Source organism: Musa acuminata, unplaced genomic scaffold (assembly GCF_036884655.1).
Source record: "Musa acuminata AAA Group cultivar baxijiao unplaced genomic scaffold, Cavendish_Baxijiao_AAA HiC_scaffold_1082, whole genome shotgun sequence".
Lineage (NCBI taxonomy): Eukaryota > Viridiplantae > Streptophyta > Magnoliopsida > Zingiberales > Musaceae > Musa > Musa acuminata.
Window position 1 is genome coordinate 66,485 of NW_027021296.1, and position 24,547 is coordinate 91,031.

The following is a 24,547-nucleotide window of genomic DNA, read 5'->3' on the forward strand; positions in this document are numbered from 1 at the left end:
GATGATGACATAATTGTTGGGTGTCAAATAACTCTTCACCGATAGTTTGGGCGATGTTATTAACTTAAAAGAATTATAGGGCAAATGCGCAAATAACTCTTCACCTCATTTCTTCGCAGACTTACCCGTATGGTGTGTCCGCGCTATATATGATGTCGACCTCCTTCGTCTCTTTTTGGAATCGCCGGTAAGGGCTTTGTTCCGCCAGATCCAGGGCGCCAGATCCCTTGCCTTCTCGCTCTCTCCGGCTTCCGGAACCCTAGCCGAGGCCCGAATCGGCTGCCATGGCCGCGGCCAACGCCCCCATCGTGATGCGGGAAGCCTTGACGGTGAGTCTCCTCGCCCTGCCCTTCCGCCTTCTCGGTTTCTTCCCGTGTCTTCTTTTCTTGAGCCCCGGTCCCTTTGGATCGGGGAAGTTTGCGATTCTTGGTAGGTTTTGGGCGGAGATCTTGGATTTGGTTAGGATGTGTTGGTGTAAATCTTGATCTGTTAGAAACTTCTTGGGACGATTGGCATTGTTCTTGACGATGCGGGGAAAAAGAAACGCTTCTCTTGTGTGTTCTGATGGCTGTTGGTGTGATCTTCAGCTTCCGAGCATCGGGATCAATCCTCAGTTCATCACGTTCACGCATGTCACGATGGAATCGGACAAATATATATGCGTCAGGGAGACCTCTCCAGAGAATAGCGTCGTTATCGTTGACATGAACATGCCGATGCAGCCGTTGAGGAGGCCGATCACTGCGGATTCTGCTCTGATGAACCCTAACAGCAGGATTCTTGCTCTTAAAGGTACTTATATAAACTGGCACATCTTTTGTTCGAATTGTTTGTTACTGCTTGAAATGGTCTTCTTTTGATCTGATGTTATCTCGCGTTTGATCATTCTAACATACTTTTCAAGTCGATCAATATGATCACATTGGAATGAAAGCCGTGAACTAGTATTGCCTCTTTGGTACCATTAATTTTATCATGGATTCTATTCGATAATAGAAAATCTGGATTGGTCTCTAAGCTCGTTCTGATGTCTAACTAGGTACTAGCTTTCCAATGATGTAGTCGAGGTTTTGACTGATTTATATAGGTAACTGTGCATGAAGCATTTATCTTCTACAAGCTTGTACGATAATCTTAGTATGGCTTATATAATAGAAATTGACACCATGATTCAACCCTAAAAAATGATAAGTACAATACAAAGAAACTGCTGTTACATGTGTGACATGAGCTTGACATCTCCTTTTTGACTATAATTGAGCTGATTCCCTGTAAACAAACCTTGTTATGCTCTGCTGTTGATGACTTTCTAGAGGCAAGAAGAAGAAGGTAATGGGTTGGTGGAAGGAGCTGTTAGTTAGCTTTTGGTACATCAAATTAAAGACACAAGTATCAGCTCTTCATTTCGCTAGTAGTAGGTTTCCAAGTTAACAAACATATTCTGACTAGACTTTTTGTTCTCCTCACTTTAAGCCATTTGAATTCAATGCTTAATGGAAAAAAAAAGCAATTTCTTGTTTCAAGTTCACATTTATATTCATAATTCTCTTGGAATTTTTTAGTGAATTCTGATGGCACGCTCTCCATTGTAAACTGAGACAAAAGAAAACGCAAGTGAGCTAATGAGAGATGAGTAGTAAGGAAATGAAGATTCAAAAAGAAAGTTTTCTTTGCCAACTATAATTCGGATGGCCTTTTACCTCTTAAAATGGCAATTATCTTTTGTGGTATATAAGGTGATTTTCCTCGTCTAAATTAGATTTCAAAAATATGTATATGGTGATGTGGTCATTTGGAATAATAATAATAATACTTGAATGGTTGAACCAACTGTTGCCACATAATTCATTTTTTTGAACCAGGTTATCTATTTGCAATTTTGATATGCTTCTTCCAGAACTTCATACTCCTTTCTCAGCATTCTTTTGTAAATCTTGAGAAATACCTTTCTTCTTATGAGTTTTGACCACTCAACACCATACACTGTTAATTGTATGAGGATGCTACTACAAGTTCTTACACGTCATAATAGGTAGTTCTCATTTATAAAATAAAACCATTTTTGAATAAGGAATCTATTCTTACTACGTTTATTTAAGGAATTATTTAATGCTTTTCCTTCCAAAAGACCCTACATACACCTCTCTTTGTGGTAATAAATGCATTTAATGGGTCATAGCATGATGGAATACCATGTAATCAGGATTGAAGTTTCATATTGTCAGAACATGGTTTACTGAATCAAAGAAATCTCCATGCATGCTGCTTATATGGACTTTAATGATGAAGGCGAGGAGTTCATTTTCATGAAAAGTGGATTCCATCATATGATTTTTTTTTTTTTATATTGGTGAATGCTGATGCACGATGTGTTAAATATCTGTTTCATAACTAGCCATAATTCTTGTGGAAGTTGATCTTCTTCTGGGTCTGTGCTGCCAGCACTAGGTTTTCAAGGTTTTTTCTATATTTCTTGTATAAGTATGCATGCGTGAAGTTGTTTTATTAATTCAAAAATAAAATTAAATGGATGCTTTCAGCCTTTCCTGAGGTTGTTCAAAAACTCTCCAGTAACCTATAATCTGTTAATGTTGCAGCTAAAATACCTGGAACCACTCAGGATCACTTGCAGGTATTCAATATTGAGGCAAAGTCTAAAATTAAATCTCATCAGATGCCTGAGCAGGTAAACATGTTAAAAACTTCAAGATTCTTTTTATCTGGTTGAAGTTTTTTCCGTTGGCTTTTGATATTCAATGATAATTATTTAATATGTTGGAACTTGTCGCAGGTTGTCTTTTGGAAGTGGATAACCCCAAAGATGTTGGGTCTCGTCACACAAACTTCTGTCTATCATTGGTCAATCGAAGGTTATCCACTGATCATAGAACAAGTGGCTTTTATTATTTCGTGGAGAACCTATAAAGGGTTGCATAATAATTGATGATGGAGAAATTTGTGCTATCATGAGTGTGTGCAGGTGAAGCCGAGCCTTTGAAGATGTTTGATAGGGCTGCTAACTTGACAAACAATCAGATCATTAACTATAAGTGTGACCCCACAGAGAAATGGCTAGTTCTTATTGGAATTGCACCTGGTGCTTCAGAGGTATTTTTGGAACTTTTCGCTGATTCAATACATTTGGTCATTTAGTATACCTGTCCATTTATGTTAAAGAAACAAAAAGTTGCTAAAGTTTTTATGCAGTTTGCTTTTGCACTGTCTTCCCTTGCTATTCTATCTATTGCTTTGATTGCATGTGTAAATATTTAGATATACGACCCTGGAGATGCATAGGTCTCTGACCATATTTAGTTCTCCTTTCATAGAAACATGAAATTTACAAAATCAACCTAAGAACATATAAAAAGAGGAAGATGATAGTCACTATCAAGTACATGAGTTAGTACTTCGCATCTACAGGGGAAACTATACAACTATACAAGGTTTCAGTTTTAAAGGAGGCATAAAACTGAAAAGATATAAGGTGCAACTAACATATGAAACACACTATGAATTGGTTTGGTTTTAAAGCTTACTACAGGGATGCGGATATAGATTCCCAGTAAAATGTATTAATGACATCTACTGTATAAAATAGTCGAAAGTAATCTGGAAGCTATTGTATTGGGATTATATGAACCTCGGCATTTGTGATGAGCATATCTGGATGTTCTCGTAGAGTAGCACATACTGCCCCTATCCGAAGAGGCGATTGACTTCTACAAATCTTGTATTACAAACACTAGAATTGAAAAGGGCACAGCTTTCTTCCTTTTCCTAGAACCAAAGACCTTATGCCTTCATATAATAAGTATTTACAGTAGAAAACCTTCCTAAATGAAAAATAACTATATCTTTATGCATGTGCATGCTAATTTGCATATAAACTACTATAGGACACCCTTCAAAACTACAGGTCATATATCTACTCACGTAATATGCAAAAGGATATGTATGAGTTTTGGTAGAGCATATGCAACAACACAACTATGGATTGAGGGCCTTATGTTGAAGCATAACCCTTTAATGGTGAAAAAGGTATAACTGTTACACCATTTGAAACATATCACAAAAATTTAAGGGCATGTTTGGCAGTGTTTGTGTTTTTCGATACTTCTGAACATATAAAAGCTCAAATTTTTTTTTTGTTTTTGCATTATAATATTTAAACAGAAAATAAAAAAATAGAATGCACAAAACTGATGACATATTTAAGATTTCGATTAGTATTATTAATATCATTAAAATTTTCTGTAATGGACTTCTAATTGAAAAGCAAGGTAAGATTTAGTATGAAAAGGGGTTTAATTTAAGATTCCGAACAACAAAAAGGGATGCTAACTCTCCGTCGCAAAGTAGTAACCAATATCATCTTCATTTTCCTGTTTCTTTAATCACTTGTTGGCTTTAAGGATGGTATAGAGAAGTAGACGGTCACCTAGTTATGCCACCATCCCTTCCGATATTATTTTGGAAGATATCCTGCCATTGTTTACTGTTCTTTAGCAGCTTATTGGACAAGCATTTCAGCTTCTTTGTTATCATTCAGTAGCAATGCTGTGATGTTGACTATTTTGCTCGACTTCTTTCGGGTCCATTTGCTACTTACTTTCATTCTTTGTCTTAATGCTCTTCTCTATCGAGTTAACTAATGAAAATTCAATTACTACTTCATGATAGGTAGGTTCAATAGTATGTTTTTTTCTTATGTAATTTAATGTTGGTTGCAGAGACCACAACTGGTGAAAGGAAACATGCAGCTCTTTTCCGTGGATCAGCAGCGAAGTCAGGCACTTGAAGCACATGCTGCATCCTTTGCATCATTCAAGGTTAGTTTTTTTCCATTGTCTTATATTGGTGTACACTGATTCCTACAATTGCTGTTCATGTTTGTCTTTCTTTTTTTCTCCATTCTTGATTCTCTGGTCATCTCTGTCACAGGTGGTTGGGAATGAGAATCCCTCCACTCTCATTTGTTTTGCCTCAAAGTCTAGTAATGCTGGACAAATTACCTCAAAGTTGCATGTCATTGAACTTGGAGCCCAACCAGGTACGTCACTGTTTATTAATTTTAATTATTAGTCATCTGCAGGAGTGTTCAAGAGGAAAGTCAATTGTCCATGTGAAGAGCAAGGGTTAATAGCTTTACAGTTACGTTAGAAAAAAATCTCCCATTACTTATTACATTCGGTGGAAATGACAATATCAGAATTTTTATTTGCATTTTCTGAATATATAGAACACTAGGTGAAAGAATTTAAGAAAGATAAGAGGCTGAAATTTAGTCTTATTTTACTATGATACTGATTGTGAGATCAGTTAAGAGCCTACTTTGTTCTTTTGGACCTTATAGTTGGGAATTCTCCAACACTTGGGATGGTTGTATCTAGAATAGTTATGGACAAAAAAGAACGAGAAAAAGATTACCTCTGTTCAAGAACATGGTTTGATTTGGCATGATACTTCTTTTTGGTATCTTTTCTCCTGAAAAAAGTGAAACCTTTACCAGGGAAGCCAGGTTTCACAAAGAAACAAGCAGATCTATTCTTTCCACCAGATTTTGCAGATGACTTCCCTGTGGCAATGCAGGTGATGGTCAAGCTATTCCAGTGAAATCTCAATAAACATATTTGTATTTTTATTAAATTACTGTCCTAATTGTTATTCATTTTGGCAGATCTCCCAAAAGTACAGTTTGGTATATGTCATCACAAAACTTGGTTTGCTATTCGTATATGATCTTGAAACAACAGCAGCAGTTTACAGAAATCGAATCAGTCCAGATCCTATATTTCTCACAACCGAGGCTTCAAATATTGGTGGATTTTATGCGATCAACAGGAGGGGCCAGGTTCTGCTGGCTACTGTTAATGAAGCAACAATTGTGCCATTCATCAGTGGGCAAGTATGTTACTGCATCAGCAATTTTTTTTGACATATTTCACTTGTTTAGATATGTTATTGACCATTGTGTATCATGACCTTCACAAGTTGAACAATCTGGAGCTTGCTGTTAGCATTGCAAAACGAGGCAACCTTCCAGGAGCAGAGAATTTGGTAAGTTATAAATCTTTTATTTATTATTAAACTGTAATTATAGATATGTGAATGGTTACTCATGAACTGACAGATCATTTACTTTCTATATTCTCCAGTTCCTGAAGTGTTTGGTTTTGATCTTTGTTGGCCATGCTTATCATTTCATGAATGACAATACCTTTCTAAGTTGCCAAAAGATGAACGCTCAAGTGAAAGCAAGGAACTCGTGAATATCAAAATTTAAAATATAATTAAGGAGATATACGATCAGTGAAATAAAAATATGATTAAGGAGATATAGCAATGACAAATTCGATCCTGTAAACAATTAATTGGCTGTATTAACAAGAAATTAACTATTATTAAAGATGATTAACATTGCAAGAGAAAGAAACAAAGGGAAGGAAAGGGGAAGAAGTAGAGAAAAGTAGAAGAGGGGGGAGGTTGACTATTGGGATGGTAGTCTTCGAAGAGGAGGGAGAGGGTGGCTGTAAGTTGGGAGGAGGGAGGGGGGTGGGGGGTGATTGTGAAAGAAGAGGAGAAAGAAAAAGAGGAGGAATGAGGAGAATGTGGGAGGGGACTGCAAGAGGGAAGGAGAGAGGGAAGGAGAAGGGAAAAGGAGAAGAGGAGGAATGAGGAGAACGTGGGAGGGGAGGGAGAGGGGGCTGTCGGGATGTGATGGAGGAGGGGGAGGAGAAAGAGAGAGCAGTGACAATGGATGGGAAGGAGGAGATGATTACCGCAAGAAGAAGATGTTGAAGGGCCATGTGAGAGGAAGCTGCACATTGGTAGTTGGAGTGTTGCCTTTTCACGCACTGCAAGATGAAGCCCTTTGTCGATCATCGGAGTGCCACCTTTGCACACACCGTGCAAGGTAGCCATTCGCCAGTACATTATCCAAGGAGGGTGAAGGGTTAGGGTTGCTCTTGCACGGGGGATGAGGGTGCGTGTGATGGGTGCCTCTTGTTTTCTTTAATCAAACCAGGATCACATGAGCACCTCAACCTGGTTAGCTCAGGCATGTGCTTAGGCAATGCCACGCTCGCACGGACCCAAATCGAGGTGATCGTGCCTTGCCTAGCCTCGTCTATATATGTAGACATAATAAATCCAAGCAAGATTTATGATATTAGTGGTTTGCTTACCACTTTGTATGCCTAGTGTACCAGTGATTTAAAAAGCACTAGGCGCCAAGGTCCCAAAACACCCGAGGCACTAGATACTCTGAAATATTAAAATATAAAAAATATATAATATAATTAAAAATATAATTATTTAAATAAAATATGATATTAAATTAAAAATATATTGTTAACAGTATATTACTTAAGTTAGAGGGAGAGAAAAAAATATTCTCTGAAATATTAAAATATAAAAAATATATAATATAATTAAAAATATAATTATGTACATTAAAAATATGATATTAAATTAAAAATATTCTATTGACAATATATTACTTAAAGTTAGAGGGGGAGAAAAAATGTTAACAGTAACAGAGGGAGATAGTAGCAGCGGTGGAGGATTAGTTTAAGATAGTTGTAGCAGTGCTGCCAACGACAGCAGTGGCAGTGGCAGAAACTGTGGACAGCAGCAGCGACAACGAGGGAAGCTGCAGACAGTAGCAGTGACAACGACGAAAGATGTGAACAACAGCAGTGGCAATGGCGGAAGCTGCGGACAGTAGTGGCGACAGTGATGGAAGCTCCAGAGGGCGTCTTATTACGGCCTTAGCTGGAATTGCCAAGGCGTGAGACACCCTTGCGGCCAAAACGTGAACTTAGCTTACGTTGCCTAAGTCGTGAGACATCCTTGCAGCAAAGACGCGAACTTAGCTTACGTTGCCTAAGTCGCGCTTCACCCTTGCGATATTGCTATGCAAAGATCAGCCCACTTGCAACCTCTCGCAGGTCCCAAAGGACCTGTAAAAGAGAAAGTTGATTAGTTCGAAAGAACGAGCGACGGACAAGTCCCGACGTCTCGCGAAAAGGGGAAGCTTTACAAGCAATTCAGCGAGCACCTCGCGTGCACAAGAGAAAAGAGGGAGAAAGGGAAAACAAGGACTTTAGAAGGTTGAACGAACAGCTGCAAGTCCACAAACAACTGCTCACCGGGTGTTGGGCTCGACAACAAGTTCCCGTCAAGGTAACGTGCGAACTTGCGAAAGGTTGTTCAATGCCCGACACTATACCGAAGCCCCATCCAGTCCTGTGCCACCCGGGGGGTTCAAAGGGGTTGAGATGACTGATGTTTTGGTGAGCGGAGGCCGGCTGCAGGAAACATCCTGCGGCACACGAAAACGGAGCTGTTTTGGGGCTGTTTTGCTCGGTTCGGTGAGCGGTCGTTTTGTAGCGCTGCAACTTGTTCGAACTTACATTTTTACAAGCAAAATGACTTAAAACCAAGGCAAAACAGGCTGCCAAGTAGCTGTACATGTAGATGAGAGCGACGAACGGTTCGTTGAACGGAGTTGTTGCGGGTGTGCGACGACCGTTCGTGACAGTCTGTCGGTGGCGAAGGAACCCTGCGGTCCTCTCCCTCGATAGTGGAAGGAAGCGACAGCGGAAGGAAGCTATGAGGGCCATCAGACTCGTTCGTCGACGACAAAGGAAGGCTCGGTCCGTTGCGTCTATGGCGAAGGCAGCGGCAGAAAGTGTCAGCGGCGGAGGCAGAAGCAGCGCTAGGATTCCTCAGGGTCATGCAGGCGTGGAGCGTGGCTTTTGAGGTGAACTAGCCTTAAATCAATTCGGTTCACCTAATTGAATCGGGTGCTCGCCTGAAGCACCCAACGCCTACGTTCAGGCGAGCGCCTCATTGAAGCGTGCCGCCTGGTGTGCACACGAGGTGCTCGGGCCTCGCCTCGCCTCGCCCGAGTGCTTAGGCGAGTGCTTGAGTGCCTATTTAAATCACTGTAGTGTACCACCAGGCAATGCAACAGTATGAATCGGGAGCCAATGAAATCACCTAGTCTGTGTATTGGTCCATGGTCAATTTGATAATACCTGTCCTCGAGTATATTATAAACCTTAAGAATAAGATGAATAATACTTTCCTTTTGCCAATTTTCTGCTTTCTCTTTGGTGTTCTATCAATAATTTACATGGGGAAGAAAGTTTTATGCTGATAGTAGCTCCCTATGTATGGGAAGAATTGCATACACTTCCTCAGTTATATCAGTCATTAATAGGTACAGTGACATTGTTTTTCTTGTGTTTTATATTGAAGTGAGAGATAATTAGAACAAACATTGTCTTTGAATTTATATTTATTGCAATTTTCTTTTACCAGTGCTATTTGAGAACTTAATTAAGAGATTTTCTTATCATTTACATTTTTTTGTCTCTCCAGGTTGTTCAGAGGTTCCAAGAACTATTTTCCCAGACGAAATATAAGGAGGCCGCTGAACTTGCTGCGGAATCTCCACAAGGCATTCTTCGAACTCCAGAGACTGTTGCAAAGTTTCAGGTAATGTAGATTATATTGGTGTCATTTATTTTTGCTTCTTCCAGCATACTTGGAGCTCATGCTGCTTTGTCATTATAGAAATGCATGATTTGGAGTTGCGAAAGGTTTTTACACTGAATATCGTCTGTTAGTTCATTGATATACACTGTATCTTTGAATAAGAAAAAAGAAAAAGAAAAAAGAAAGATTATATACCCAATTTTCCTTATATTTTCTATATTTCTCTCAACATCTATTTTGGTATCTCTTATGCTGCAGAGTGTTCCGGTACAAGCTGGGCAGACACCACCACTGTTGCAGTATTTTGGAACATTGTTAACAAGAGGAAAACTTAATGCTTTTGAATCTTTAGAGTTATCTCGTCTTGTTGTCAACCAGAACAAAAAGAACCTACTAGAGAACTGGTTAGCTGAAGACAAACTTGAGTGCAGTGAAGAACTTGGGGATCTTGTCAAGGTAAGTGGCATACCAGACTCATGTAATTATTTCAGAGCTATCATAGACATAATTAAAACAGCTATTTGTCACTATTAGAATGTACTTTGTCAGTCAGCACATATCAGTGAATAGAAGCCTGTTATTTTGAGCATTGATTATTGTGTTTTTTGTAGACTGTAGACAATGATCTTGCACTGAAAATCTATATAAAAGCAAGGGCTACACCAAAAGTTGTTGCTGCTTTTGCTGAACGAAGGGAATTTGACAAGATTCTTATTTACTCAAAGCAGGTTACTTTTTTTCCCCCCCAAATTGTTCTTGAAGATATTCACTTAAACTACCAGTATATTTATTCCTGACTGAATGTCACCCTGGTGCATCCTGCTCCATCAGAAGATGCATCAACCTGACACAGTTATATTTTGACCTAGATATATGTTTCAGAAGAATATAATATTGTTCTTAATTGCAGGTTGGCTACACACCAGATTATCTTTTCCTTCTGCAGACAATTCTGAGGTCAGATCCTCAGGTAAGAGTATGTTCATAGTGACATGAGGGTGTCTAGGTAAATTGCATATATAGGTCTGATGGACCCTATGATGTGGTATGTAACTGCAACATTTTGAATGATTCATCATTTATTTTAGAAGTTGCTTCACGGTTTACATTGTGAGATTTCTTTTAGACTTTGAAATTCCATCTGTTTAATCTTATTTTTCTTAAACTTTTTGGGAGCAGTTAATTTTTTTGAAAATCCATCCGATTTCTTTTACAATCTTCTTTTCAGGGAGCAGTTAATTTTGCTCTTATGATGTCACAAATGGAGGGAGGTTGTCCAGTGGATTACAATACAATCACTGATCTCTTTCTTCAGGTTTAAATTCTCTCTCTGTACATGGTGTTTAAGGAAGGTGATAATAAATGCAAAAGTTTCATATATTTGAAATATAAGTAATGGAGTTGCAGTTCTCTGATTGTCTAGTTTTGTTGTTGACTTTTCCCTTAAGTAAATCTTAAAGTTGCTAAACGACTTCCTGATTTTTCATGGTTATGATTTGGTAGAGAAATCTGATTCGAGAGGCAACAGCTTTCTTGTTAGATGTCTTGAAGCCAAATCTGCCTGAGCATGCTTTTCTTCAAACCAAGGTAAGATTTTCTCAAAGTTAAGGCATGTAAGGTTTTCTTTCTTATATTCTTGGTCTCTTTTTGACCTTTCTAAATTATTGCAGGTTTTAGAGATAAATTTGGTGACATATCCGAATGTTGCAGATGCTATATTGGCTAATGGAATGTTCAATCACTATGATCGTCCTCGGATTGCTCAGCTTTGTGAAAAAGCTGGCTTATATGTGCGAGCCCTTCAGGTAGTATACTTTGTAGATATTATTTGGAGGCAAGTTTTCCATGTTTCAAATTATTAATCAATTGTATCTGATGTCACAGCATTATTCGGAGTTGCCTGATATAAAACGTGTCATTGTGAATACTCATGCCATTGAACCACAGGTACCTTAGTTACATCATTTCATCCAATTATATAGATAGTAAACTAAATATTAAATCAGAACTACCTCACTACAGGCGCTTGTTGAGTTCTTTGGGACACTTTCCACAGAGTGGGCACTAGAGTGCATGAAGGACCTTTTAATGGTCAATTTGAGAGGGAACCTTCAGATAATTGTGCAGGTAACTTTTCTTCTCTTATTCTGGAAGTTTTTTAAGATGACTTTGTGCAGGTTTATGACATATATATTTTTTGCAGACTGCGAAAGAATATTCTGAGCAGTTAGGTGTGGATGCCTGCATAAAATTATTTGAGCAATTTAAGTCCTATGAAGGTCTTTACTTCTTCTTGGGTTCTTATTTAAGCTCCAGGTATTTGCTCAGACTAGATAGTTAAGGATTGGTGCTTTGCAAACATGGCAAGAATGTTGATCTCTTTTTTTTTTCTTCTTTTTGCTGGATTAAAACAGTGAAGATCCAGACATACACTTCAAGTATATCGAGGCAGCAGCAAAAACTGGACAGTTAAAAGAAGTTGAGCGTGTAACAAGAGAATCTAATTTCTATGACCCTGAGAAAACAAAGAATTTTCTGATGGAAGCCAAACTTCCAGATGCAAGGCCCTTGATCAATGTTTGTGACCGGTTTGGTTTTGTTCCTGATTTGACTCACTATTTATATACGAACAACATGCTCCGTTACATTGAAGGCTACGTTCAGAAAGTAAGATTTTCTTTTAACTGGGTGCTAGTTTTGTTTGCTGCAGTAATAAACTAGCATCCATTGTATTGAAGATCCAGGTCAAATTTGACTGTTGGAGTTTTGGATAATTCAGTTCATTTTTCAAAAATAATTAAAGTAGCTACTGTTGGTTCTTTGGGTTGTATTTATAGGTAAACCCGGGAAACGCTCCTTTGGTAGTTGGGCAACTGCTGGATGATGAATGTCCTGAAGATTTTATTAAGGGTCTGATTCTTTCTGTCCGTTCTCTCCTGCCTGTCGAGCCTCTTGTGGATGAATGTGAGAAGAGGTACGTAGCATTGCATCTTATCGTACCCTTGAAAACAATCTCCTTGGTCTAATGGGTTCTACGTCTAATTCTTTATATAAAACAGGAATCGGCTACGACTGCTCACACAATTTTTGGAACATCTTGTTAGTGAGGGTAGTCAAGATGTTCATGTCCATAATGCTCTTGGAAAAATTATCATAGACAGCAACAACAATCCAGAGCATTTTCTAACTACTAACCCATATTATGATTCGCGTGTTGTTGGTAAATATTGTGAAAAACGGGACCCTACTCTTGCAGTTGTTGCATATAGACGAGGTCAATGTGATGATGAACTTATCAATGTTACCAACAAAAATTCCTTGTTCAAGCTGCAAGCCAGGTGTGCCCTTGGAGTTTGTATGAAGTTAAATATGTTAAGAGGCTTTTTTTCTTGACATCGCTATTCACCTTTATGTGTCTTCTTTGTTGATAGATATGTCGTTGAAAGGATGGATGCTGATCTATGGGAGACAGTTCTTCAACCTGAAAATGAATACAGAAGGCAACTTATTGATCAAGTTGTTTCTACCGCATTGCCTGAGAGCAAGAGCCCAGAGCAAGTCTCTGCAGCTGTTAAAGCTTTCATGAGTGCTGATCTTCCACATGAACTTATTGAATTACTTGAGAAGATTGTGCTACAGAACTCTGCCTTCAGTGGGAACTTCAATCTGCAAAACCTGCTGATTTTAACCGCTATTAAAGCAGATCCACCAAGGGTCATGGATTACATTAATAGATTAGACAATTTTGATGGTCCAGCAGTTGGTGAGGTGGCAGTTGAAGCACAACTTTACGAGGAAGCCTTTGCCATATTCAAGAAATTTAACTTAAACGTTCAGGCAGTAAATGTCCTCCTGGATAATATCCAAAGCATAGAGCGAGCTGTAGAGTTTGCTTTCCGTGTTGAGGAAGATGCTGTGTGGAGCCAGGTTGCAAAAGCTCAATTGCGGGAAGGGTTAGTAAGTGATGCAATTGAATCATTCATTCGTGCTGATGATGAAACCCAGTTCCTCGATGTTATTCGGGCTGCTGAAGATGCTAATGTATACCATGACCTGGTGAAGTACTTGTTGATGGTGAGGCAGAAAGTTAAAGAGCCGAAAGTGGATGGTGAACTGATATTTGCATATGCTAAGATTGATAGGCTAGGTGAAATTGAGGAGTTCATTCTCATGCCAAATGTTGCTAATCTTCAAAATGTTGGCGACCGTTTATTTGATGATGCTCTTTACGAAGCTGCTAAGATTATATTTGCTTTTATTTCAAACTGGGCAAAACTGGCTTGTACACTCGTTAAGCTGAAGCAGTTCCAGGGTGCTGTTGATGCAGCTCGCAAAGCAAATAGCTCAAAGACATGGAAGGAAGTTTGTTTTGCTTGTGTTGATGCTGAGGAGTTCCGCTTGGCACAAATATGTGGTCTGAATATTATTATCCAGGTAATGCTTTATCATATGAAGGAACAATTTCCGTATCTATTGTTTTTACTAGGCCATTTAGAATGCTGCATATTCTGGTTTTAATTGTATGTTATCTGTTGACTTTTAGGTGGATGACCTGGAAGAGGTTAGTGATTACTATCAGAACAGAGGTTGCTTCAATGAGTTAATCTCTCTCATGGAGAGTGGCCTTGGCTTGGAACGTGCACACATGGGCATCTTTACAGAGTTGGGGGTCCTATATGCTAGATACAGATCAGAGAAACTTATGGAGCACATTAAACTTTTCTCAACCCGCTTGAACATTCCCAAGCTTATTCGTGTTTGTGATGAGCAACAACATTGGAAAGAACTAACCTATTTATATATACAGTATGATGAATTTGACAATGCTGCCACAACTATCATGAACCATTCTCCAGATGCATGGGATCATATGCAGTTCAAAGATGTTGTAGTCAAAGTTGCAAATGTGGAGCTCTATTACAAGGCTGTTCATTTCTACTTACAAGAACATCCTGACCTCATCAATGATGTTTTACACGTGCTTGCACTTCGTGTGGACCACACACGTGTAGTAGATATCATGAGAAAGGTGAAAAATTGTTCTTACAAATTTTTATGTGAGTTCACCATAATTTTTTAGTTCTATCATGAAAAAAGCAAACAAGGTGGTTTTGTTTTTACTGGAAATGCAGTTTTTCTGTTTGTATAAGGTTAGATGTGTTTCGGTCTAACACTTTCTTGCTTCAGGCTGGTTACTTGCATCTTGTGAAGCCATATATGGTTGCAGTTCAAAGTAACAACGTAGCTGCTGTTAATGAAGCACTAAATGAAATTTATGTTGAGGAGGAAGACTATGATAGATTGCGTGAATCAGTTGATTTGCACGATAACTTTGATCAGATAGGCCTTGCACAGAGGGTAAAGTTGTTATAGATATTATTTCATTAAATAGTTATGGATATTCTCCTTATGAGTGTCTTGTTTCGTTAGATTGAAAAACACGAGCTTCTTGAGATGCGGAGGATTGCTGCATATATCTATAAGAAAGCTGGGAGATGGAAGCAGTCCATTGCACTATCCAAGAAGGACAACCTTTACAAAGATGCAATGGAGACGTGTTCGCAGTCTGGTGACCGTGAACTTTCAGAAGAATTGCTTGTTTATTTTATCGAACAGGTAAAGGTCTTGATGTGTCATACTGATTACTTATAAATACATGTTTTCAGGTAGAAATCTCTGAAGAATAGTTTGATATTTGAAAAAATGGTTGCAAACTAGTAATGATACCATATTTTTTATCTTTTGAGTTATCCTGGAAAAGGAACTTAGGTTTTATTTTTTATATGCTTCTTACTTCATATAAAATGCTTCAGCGGTTCAACTATTTTTTTTTCCCTTTTATGCTTGGTTTGGAAGTATGAATCAATTGTTGTAACTTATGCTTTGCATTAAATCATGATAGATGTATATTTGTTTGTGCTAATCAATTCATAAAGCTAGTGCATAATATCCGATCTTTAGTGGTTAAGAATCTTAAGCTATTGTGTAATGTTGTGAAATTGTTTGTCTTGGTTATTGGAAGTGAAATATGAAATTATTATGTTAAGCATCACAAAGTGACAGTTGATAACTTATGATGATTGAGTTTCAAAATTCAACAACAATAATAGCATCCCAAAATGGGTGTGGTACTCTGTTCCGATCACTGAACCTGTGACATACGTTTTTCATTATCTTGTCTAGAGTGGCATCAAATAATTTTGAGTGACAACACACTAAAATTGTACAGAAAATGTTTGTATCATGCAGCAAACTATGAAAATCATGTAGATGCTGAATGATTTGTTGCCAACTAAGCTGTATCTTGTTCTATGATTCCTTAGATGCTATTAACTCTAAACAATAATTCCTCATGTATATCTGATACAGCATAAGGTGAACCAATAGATAACATGTGTGGATAGTTGTAAAGGTGATATGAGCAAGATTATAGGCTATAAATAATTAAAATAATACATGGATTTTATTTCTATAGATTGCCATAATGTTTTTCACCTTCAGGCAGCTTTTAGACAGTTTGCATTTGCAAAATTCAAAGGAAACAAAATTTGATCAGGCCAATTTTCGTACGACCCCGCAATGTAGTATTTATTAATAGTCAATCTGTTCATGCCTTAACTACCAGAGTTAAATTTAATGAATTTATGGGATACACATTGCAGGGAAAGAAGGAATGCTTTGCATCGTGTCTCTTCATTTGTTATGACTTGATCCGTCCTGATGTTGCCCTTGAACTTGCCTGGATGAACAATATAATTGACTTTGCATTCCCATACCTCTTGCAGGTGCCGTCGTATTTCTTTGTGATTTCAGTTATTTTTTCGTTTTGTTGATTATGATTATTATTAAAAAATATACTCCTGTAAATGCTGTGTTTGTGCAGTTTATTCGTGAGTACACTAGCAAAGTTGATGAGCTTGTAAAAGATAGAATTGAAGCACAGAATGAAGTGAAAACCAAAGAAAAGGAAGAAAAGGATTTGGTTTCACAGCAGGTATATAGATTCTCTGCAGTTATTCCAGGATGTGTAAATTTTCCTGTTCCATAACAATAAAAATGTTGAGACTTTTTTTTTGTTTGTCTGTAGAATATGTATGCACAGTTGCTGCCTCTTGCTTTACCAGCTCCGCCTGGTATGGGAGCGCCAAACATGGGTGGACCTTATGCAGTTCCTCCACCAATGCCAGGCATGGGAATGCCTCCGATGCCACCATTTGGAATGCCTCCAATGGGAAGTTACTGAGAAATTTTGTTATTGGGACAACATGCAATGCTTGTTCTTAATGTGCAACGGTTCAAATCGATTGGAAACTCCAGTCTTGTTGATGCCGACATGTTATACATTTCATATTCTTTTGCTAGCAGTGATTGATTGCCACTGAGGCCAGAGCCTAGGGCTTTTGTATGGTCACCGTACTGTGTGAGAGAGTGGTGCTTATGATGTATAGGGTCATTTAGTGTTGAGCAAAACAACTACTGTTGTTCTTTTAAAAAAAAAATAGTTAAAATGACCTGATTAGATATTGTAAGTTAAAATGCCCTCCTCCAATGATTGGAGGGGGGTAGAGCAGCGTGGGGATATCGTGTGCGTCTCATCAAGGTCAAGGTCTCATCCCATGGCACTTCCATCTTTTATCCTGCTGTTACAACTATTATTTTTCTTGCTATTGTTGATTACTTACATGTGGATTTTACTAAGCGCAAGGAACTCTTTGGGTATCTGCTGCCAATGGAGAATCTGTCTGCACTGGTACATTCTTTGGTACTTTCCAGTTTTCTTTCTTAAATATTTTAGGTGCTTACTTTGATAAGCATCTTTATTTCTTTATTTTATAGTAAATCACTTGCATCTATCCATGTACCGACAGAACTTCACATTCATGTTTTATTCAAGTCTACTGAATCCCTTAGGCTGGCATCGAATTCCATCTTCATCACATGTTTATATGTCATCCTAATTCGATGAATCTTTTCATCACATGGCATTTAAATTTCTAGTTGTAGGTAGAAACGTGGGTTCTATCTTTCTCCTTTAGCCCGTTAAATGAAAAAAAATGGAATAAATTTATGTGTGATTAATGAATTGCCGCAAGGAATGGCAATTCATACATGACTTGATGAGGAGGTAGACAATTCAAAACTCTGACTTGGGTGGAGCTGACAACCTTCATCGATCGATGGTATCAATCATCACTACCTTACAACCTGATCTGATTCCATCTATTCCTTTTATGATTTATGGTTCTTATTAGTTCCAAGTGTCTCTATCCCCTCATCATGTGATGTATGAATTGCCTGCTGCCCTTTGTCAACATCATGATACCTTTGAGGTGCTCGAGTAGTTCCATCACGTTTGCCTGCCACAAAAGAGTTGCAAGGCTTGTGTGGTTGATTGATACCATCAATCAATGAAGGTTGATTGATAATACCACAAAAGAGTTCCAAGTTTTGAATTCTCTATCCCTTCATCGTGTGATGTATGAATTGCCTGCTGCCCTTCGTCGACACCATGATACCTTCAAGCATGACGCCACACAACAATGGAGGAGCGGATGATCCCTGTTTTCCATGTGTCTAGGTTACAAGTGCAGAACAATGACTGCAAAATTGTATATAAAAACCATCTGTAATCATTTTGAAGACCTTTGAAGACAAACTTTAATTCCCTAACAAATAATTGGAATCTTAATTTCGTCCTCGGTTGTCCATCCTGCCACTTCAACGGATTTGCTAAACTGAGCAAGAAATTACATTGACAATAACTAAAATTAATAAAACAAATCAGACTACAAATTGTGATGGAAATTTTATGCCAAAATTATGTTTGAGGACTAAGTTTTTATCATGTGCACTGAGAAAATGATAGTAATATCTACATTTTTCAGACTTTTAGGCTTCACAATATCTCCTCTATTTCCTACTTTCTCCCAACAAACAGAACTAGAACATAAGGTCACATGCTCTTTATCAGAAAAAGAAAACATGCTCTGTATCAAACCATGCACTTTACATCCCCACTGTCATAGTAGGATAATGCTTGTACAAGAGAACAAAAGGAAAGAAAATTGCTATTTAGCCTTTGCCAACTCCCATCTCCAGCTATTCTACTGAGAAATAATTTCGAGTTCTGCCCACCACAATGGTGATAATCTTGGAGAAGCTTCCTCCGATTGAATAGCTGTAATCATCCTCATTCGTCCAGCAACTTGGGCCATCGTTGGGCGCTTCTCTGGTGCTGCATCTATGCAGGACACTATCACATCAGCAAGTTCAGTAATATCTTCCTCTCGGACTGAATTGAGAGTCCGGTCGACCATGTCCATCAAGGGCCTTTTCCTGTTCAAATAGCTCGAAGCCCAGAGCACAAGCAGGCCGTCATCTTCGGAGAAGGGAAGCCTTCCAGAGATAATTTCCAGTAGAAGAATCCCAAACTTGTAAACAATACTCTCCTGGTTTGAGCTTTCAGATTCTGCCCCTGCTTCCTTATCCTCGTTCCAGAATTCGAGATGTGAAATCTTAGCTGCATAGTCTTCAGTTAGATAGATGGATGAAGAGCTAAGGTTTCCAAGAACAAGAGGAGGATTGAGCTGCTCCATGTGCTCTAGACAATAAGCTATCCCCATGGTTATGCGCTTCCGTGCAGGCCAATCCAACTGTTCTGCTTCTTTGACTGTAAAAATTTGCCAGTTCCAATTCAATTAGAAGGGGGAGAAAAAAAGACACATCAAAGAACTCCAAGGAACCAGGTTAACAGAGGCTCAAAAATTTATGATTGCTACAAAAATTACTATATAAATTTCTTGTTTAAGAATCATCACATTCTCAATCCAAGGACTTTTATTACCTTTCTAAGGATTCTCCTATCATGCATGTAGTACAGAGTTTATCATCCCAAAGTTTATACAACATTGTATGATACTACTTTAAGTTGATTGGTAATTTTCATCATTAATTCCATTCAAATCGGTAAACTTAGATGTTCAAAAATTACTATATACTCACTGTGCAAATGTTCAAAAAGTGTCCCGTTTGGAGCATATTCAAACACCATCATCCTAGTAAAAGGCTCTTCTTCCTCACAATAGCCAAGGAGGTTCATGAAGTTCTTGTGATTCACTTTGGACAATGTAGAGATCTGGAAACAAAAATCAACATCACACGACTGAGACCATGTACCAAGCAAAGCAACTGTCAGCAGGAATGTAAGGATTCCAGCATACATACCTGATTCTTGAAATGAGCTTCATATTCTTCTGACCATTCTACAGCTGACGTAACAATAGTAGATGTCACCGCTATTTCAACTCCACTTGAAAGTGTTCCTTTGTACAATGAGCAATTAGATAAAGAACCAATTATGTTGCTGAACTGCTCACATGCTGTTTCAAGTTCCGATCGTCGCAGCGACGGCACACCTGCTATCGATGCATGTAATCATGAGTGCCAAAAATCACTTACAAGAAATGTTTATAACATCAAAAGGTAAACTTACCTGTAACAAATGCTTTCTGCAATTGCCCACTTAAGCCAGTCGTCCAAGGCATTACGGTGACAGACTTTTGGGTTAGATAACAAAGGACATATGCAGCAGATAAAGCAACAACAATAAGCAGAACTCCAACTATCAGAAAAATAACCCATTTTTTGGAAGGTACTTCATGGGTTTCTGGTATTTCTCCAGTTGCAGGTGGTGAAGGCACAGCTGAGGGGCTGCTGCTTTTAGTGTTACTTGGAGAAGTTGATGAAGGTGATGGTGTTGCTGATGGTGATGGTGATGGTGATGGTGCCTGATTACTGTTTACATTTGAATCAGTTTGACGACCAGGTGGTGGTAGACCATTGGCATCTGAAGGAGATGGATTGCCATTGATTTGGAGAAGTCTCCTGATGGTTGCATTTTCAACTTTCCTATAACAAATAAAGTGAAATTTCATAAAGCCTGTATATAAAGGCAAATTATAGCAAAATCTTTCTCAAATTCAGCTTGATTTTAACACAACCTCATTCTTTATGCAGAAATAATAACAAAAGCAATTTTCTCTCCAGCTTCTATAACATGATAACTGGCTACAATTAAGAGGCTTCCAAAGACTATAACATCAAATCACCATTGAATAGAAAAGACATCAGATGATGAAGTCCTATTGTAGGAATCCTTTTACACCATTTCGGTTGTATCTAAGGACGAAAGGAGCTACCAGTGTCCTTTTCTCACTGCTTGGTCCAGGTCTTGTTTGGTTAAACTCTTCCCTTGTCAGACTCCCAACCGAAACTAACTTGAGATATCCTGCCTGTATTCTGAGCTATACCAATATTTTACTTCTATGAATCTTATTGGTGCTATCTCGAACTTTCTATCAACACAACCATTCTAACTTCATCTACCTAGTAAAGTTGTTCATCCATCTCAAGATTCTCATCTTAAGTACATCGATTTTTTAGTCAAGAATTGCTATATCAGACATTCCGATTCATTGCTAGCCAACTCCATGCACTAATACACACTGGCACCAAGATGAAAATTAACTACAAAAGGTCAAAGTTATAAACATTTTCTTTTATAATTTCTTGCCTTTTTCATCATGTCAACCACTCAGCTAAAACCAATCATCTCTTACACCATGTACAAGATGTGTATGTCAGATATTGCAAATGCGGATAGAAAATACCATGAAAGAGCAACGAAATTCTTGTCACCTGTTTATACTGGCATCGACAAAGAAACTAAAAAAATATATGACATAGAAGATGGCCTTATTTCAGCAACTATTTATACAAGGTCTAAAGCAATGTGGAGCATGCTTTAATTCTCAATAAGTGCAGTAACTACATGAACTCACCTAGAAATCAGGTGTATGAGAGTATTAGAATTTCTTGTGTAAGTTTCAAATATCTGAAACTCCTGATGCACTCAGAAAAGTGTATTGCCTTCTAGGAACACATTAGATTAGTTGAGAAGGAATATCATTATTTGGTCCAAAGAAATTGGGGAATGTTATAGAAGTTCTGAAACAGTCACCGATTAGGAGTATCATGGTCATTATTAATTTCAAAACTCACCTACAGATGATGCATTGCAGAATCCTGATAAATAAGATATATTAGACCACCTAATACCACAAAATCAACAATGGTTTTGTGTGTAATCATGGCTCCTAGAATAAAATCTCCATTGATGGGCATTTCAGAAATTGGAGAATAATTCATTAGCCAATGACCAAACAATTTGAAGATATAGCCAGCACATATGGGCATCAGGGACCCCACTATATAAGATAAACAACTTGCTCTTGAATGACAAGGGCTGAAGTTAATTATCATTTTCAATTGTCAGGTAAAATGAGAGTCATGCCAAATTAGCTGCAGCTTGTTGGCATTATTCAGTGAACAAAAATATGTGCTAAGGCATTATCAAAATTATGCCTGTTCGGTAGCAACCATAAAACAATGACATAATATGACAATTATAAGAATTTAAAGATTTTCTTTGCCATAAAAAAAGTATTAAATTTCTGTGGTTGAGCATCCTTACCTTTTAACAAGTTGCCTGTTTGATGATAGCAGCTCTTCATCATTGGGATCATATAGTTCTGGTGATTTGCTATAAGCAAATCTGTTGTTTTTGAGTATACTGCAAGTTTACCATGATAATGAGGGCAATCTCACTATAGGGAATCGAAAATTTACAAAAACAATTATTCTGTTTCTTGCACTTACAGGACTTGCAGGGATAAAATATTTTCAAGTTCAGATGGCAGTGGTCCACTGAGGTTATTGCACCCCAAGTCCAACAACTCCAGCTTCTGTAATCTCCCAATCTCCCCAGGAATGACTCCAGAAAAGGAATTATTATGCAAAATGCTACATGATAATAGATGTGTAAGAACAACACTGAAAAGAAATGAAATATCATAACATCATCATCTTAACTTAAGGGGAAATTTTAATTTATTACTAATAAATTGGGTCTATGGATTTTTGGAAAAGTTGATTCCTTTTAAATTATTGGACTAGTAGACTAATTGAGTCATGTTAAAATGCATTAGAGAAACCTTTATACCTCATGAACATTAAAGAAGTGTACCTTGGGATAGTCATGCCCTGAAGAGAGCAATAGGATTAAGCTATTAAATAGGAGAAATTGTGACGCTCCAATTAGGAATATATTGATGGAAGTTTCTCACTTGACAAGCTTAACACTACTAGGTTCTTTGCCAAAGCTCACCCTCCACGGAACCCTATAGCTCACTAGTTAAATAATGGCCTAAAATTACTCATTTGAGACACAGAAGTAATTTTTCAATATATAATGGTAAAGCTGCATATGCTGACCCTCCTAGATCCTGCATTGACGAAAATCTCATGCATTGGGCTTTCCTATTTTCTTTAGATATAATATTCCAAGACAAAAAAGCATTAAATTCCGAGTCACATCGATGTTCGACAAGAAATAATCGGGAAGATTATCTCAAAGGTTATGGAGAGAAAAAAAAAGGAAGAGATAAAAATTGCGTGGACATTCTACAGGCGAGAAAGTTCTGTGAAACACTTACATAGATCTGACGTTGATTAGTTTCCCGATATCAGGCGTGAGTGTCCCTTTAAGACAAAGATCATTCAGCTTCCTACAAGAATGATACTTTCTTCAGAATATACATCAAGCTAAATGACCAATTACAAATTACAACAAAAGAATCTAAAAGAAATCAAGGCGGCAGTGTTAATAAAAATAAGATCATTGCAACCATTAGTCCTCGGATCAGATGACATCAAGTATATTTGTGGCAAGATGAAAAGTGTCAAAGATCACTATTAAGTTATCCAGTTGGCCTTATGAATGAACAATCACATGATAAGAAATAGTGATCTAATGGCTACACAAGTCCAGAATGAACTTAAGGTGTGGATTTAATACAAATCCGCCCCCATGGGATCAACAAAATTGAGGAAAAAAGATGTATTGCATACGAAATAGCATCAATTGACAGTTAAAAGAGAGGGGTTTTCTTTCAACACATTTCGATCACTTACAAGACCACGACTTTTCCATCATCGGAGCACTCCACGCCAAACCACAAGCAAGGATTGTCAGCGGCCTCGTCCCAATTCGACAGAGCACCATAGGGATCGAACTCTACCCTGTCTTTGAACGCCAAAAGAGCCCTCCCTACACGAACCAAGGATCAACACATCGATCGAAATAATTCGTAAGCAAGCCCCAGCACATCCATCGGTCGACCTCAGAACCAAATCACCAGTAAAGACACATACCTTCTTCGTTAAGAGACGCGCCTGACGCCAAAGGAACCCACAGCAAGATCACGCAGAGCATCCACTTGTCCATCTTCCTTCACCAAACCAACCCTACCGACTCTCCCAACCAGATTCAGGAATCAATAACGAGAAACAACAAAAGACAGGAAGAACTCCAGCCGAAAGATCACTTCTTTATCTTCCTCTCCACCGGATACCAACCCGAACACTTCTCTTCCCGATCAGAATCCAAGAATTGCCGCTGAGAACAAGCAAGAAACCAAGTCAACGAAGGGGAAAGGGGATGACTTCGGAGGCGTATAAGGGGAAGGCGAGGCGGCACGCGGAATTCGAGCAGCGGTGGCGACGACGAAATGTTCTTTCCATATTCCGCTTCGGAAGTAAGTCAGCAAAAGGTTTGATTGGTTCCTCTCATCACAGAACGAATTATAGTTGACGGAGCCGTCCGCTGTGCCATCTCGTTTAACGGTCGGTAAGCTTCTGGGAAATGACGGAGTTGAACGTACTCGGTCAGTCTTACATATGGCCTTTATTTTATTTTAGTTTATATAATTATAATATCCATTTCCAAGCTACAATTTTTGATTGGTTATGTGATGGATGGCGAGATGATGACTAGTTTCCATTCGATTTTATTTTCTCATATAAATAAATATATGAGCGAATTTCTAAAAAAAATATATATTTTTATTTATTTATCTCGAAAAGCATTCTTATTTTGAGAAATTTTATTTTTTTTCTTTTATATCTGAAATACTCTCAATCA

At 38.1% G+C, this 24,547-nt stretch overlaps 2 protein-coding genes across 3 annotated transcripts; one reads left to right on the forward strand and one right to left on the reverse strand.

The window, feature by feature from the left end:
- Positions 1-104: 104 nt before the first annotated feature.
- LOC135666311 (clathrin heavy chain 1) lies at positions 105-17,237 on the forward strand. Its single transcript, XM_065177914.1, has 30 exons — positions 105-329; positions 588-792; positions 2,598-2,686; positions 2,792-2,870; positions 2,981-3,108; positions 4,734-4,832; positions 4,945-5,053; positions 5,513-5,592; positions 5,681-5,908; positions 5,995-6,060; positions 9,391-9,507; positions 9,766-9,963; positions 10,119-10,235; positions 10,418-10,477; positions 10,736-10,822; positions 11,011-11,094; positions 11,178-11,312; positions 11,392-11,454; positions 11,530-11,634; positions 11,711-11,823; positions 11,922-12,174; positions 12,345-12,481; positions 12,567-12,845; positions 12,939-13,941; positions 14,051-14,536; positions 14,695-14,865; positions 14,938-15,123; positions 16,170-16,292; positions 16,391-16,501; positions 16,595-17,237. The coding sequence occupies exons 1-30, from the start codon at positions 285-287 to the stop codon at positions 16,748-16,750; spliced, it is 5,112 nt and encodes a 1,703-aa protein (XP_065033986.1). The 5' UTR covers positions 105-284; the 3' UTR covers positions 16,751-17,237.
- A 1,211-nt stretch (positions 17,238-18,448) lies between these two features.
- Positions 18,449-24,171, reverse strand: LOC135666312 (protein MALE DISCOVERER 2-like). 2 transcript variants are annotated; one of them, XM_065177916.1, is made up of 9 exons: positions 23,779-24,171; positions 23,539-23,674; positions 23,061-23,132; positions 22,225-22,368; positions 22,040-22,138; positions 20,000-20,415; positions 19,732-19,922; positions 19,510-19,642; positions 18,449-19,177 (listed from the first exon to the last, which is right to left on the reverse strand). In XM_065177916.1, exons 1-9 carry the CDS (start codon positions 23,849-23,851, stop codon positions 18,612-18,614), a joined length of 1,830 nt encoding a protein of 609 aa, XP_065033988.1. In that variant the 5' UTR covers positions 23,852-24,171; the 3' UTR covers positions 18,449-18,611. The 2 variants fall into 2 exon arrangements, with proteins under 2 accessions (XP_065033988.1, XP_065033987.1); XM_065177915.1 differs by having other exon boundaries at positions 19,732-19,925; positions 23,779-24,145.
- Positions 24,172-24,547: the final 376 nt, after the last annotated feature.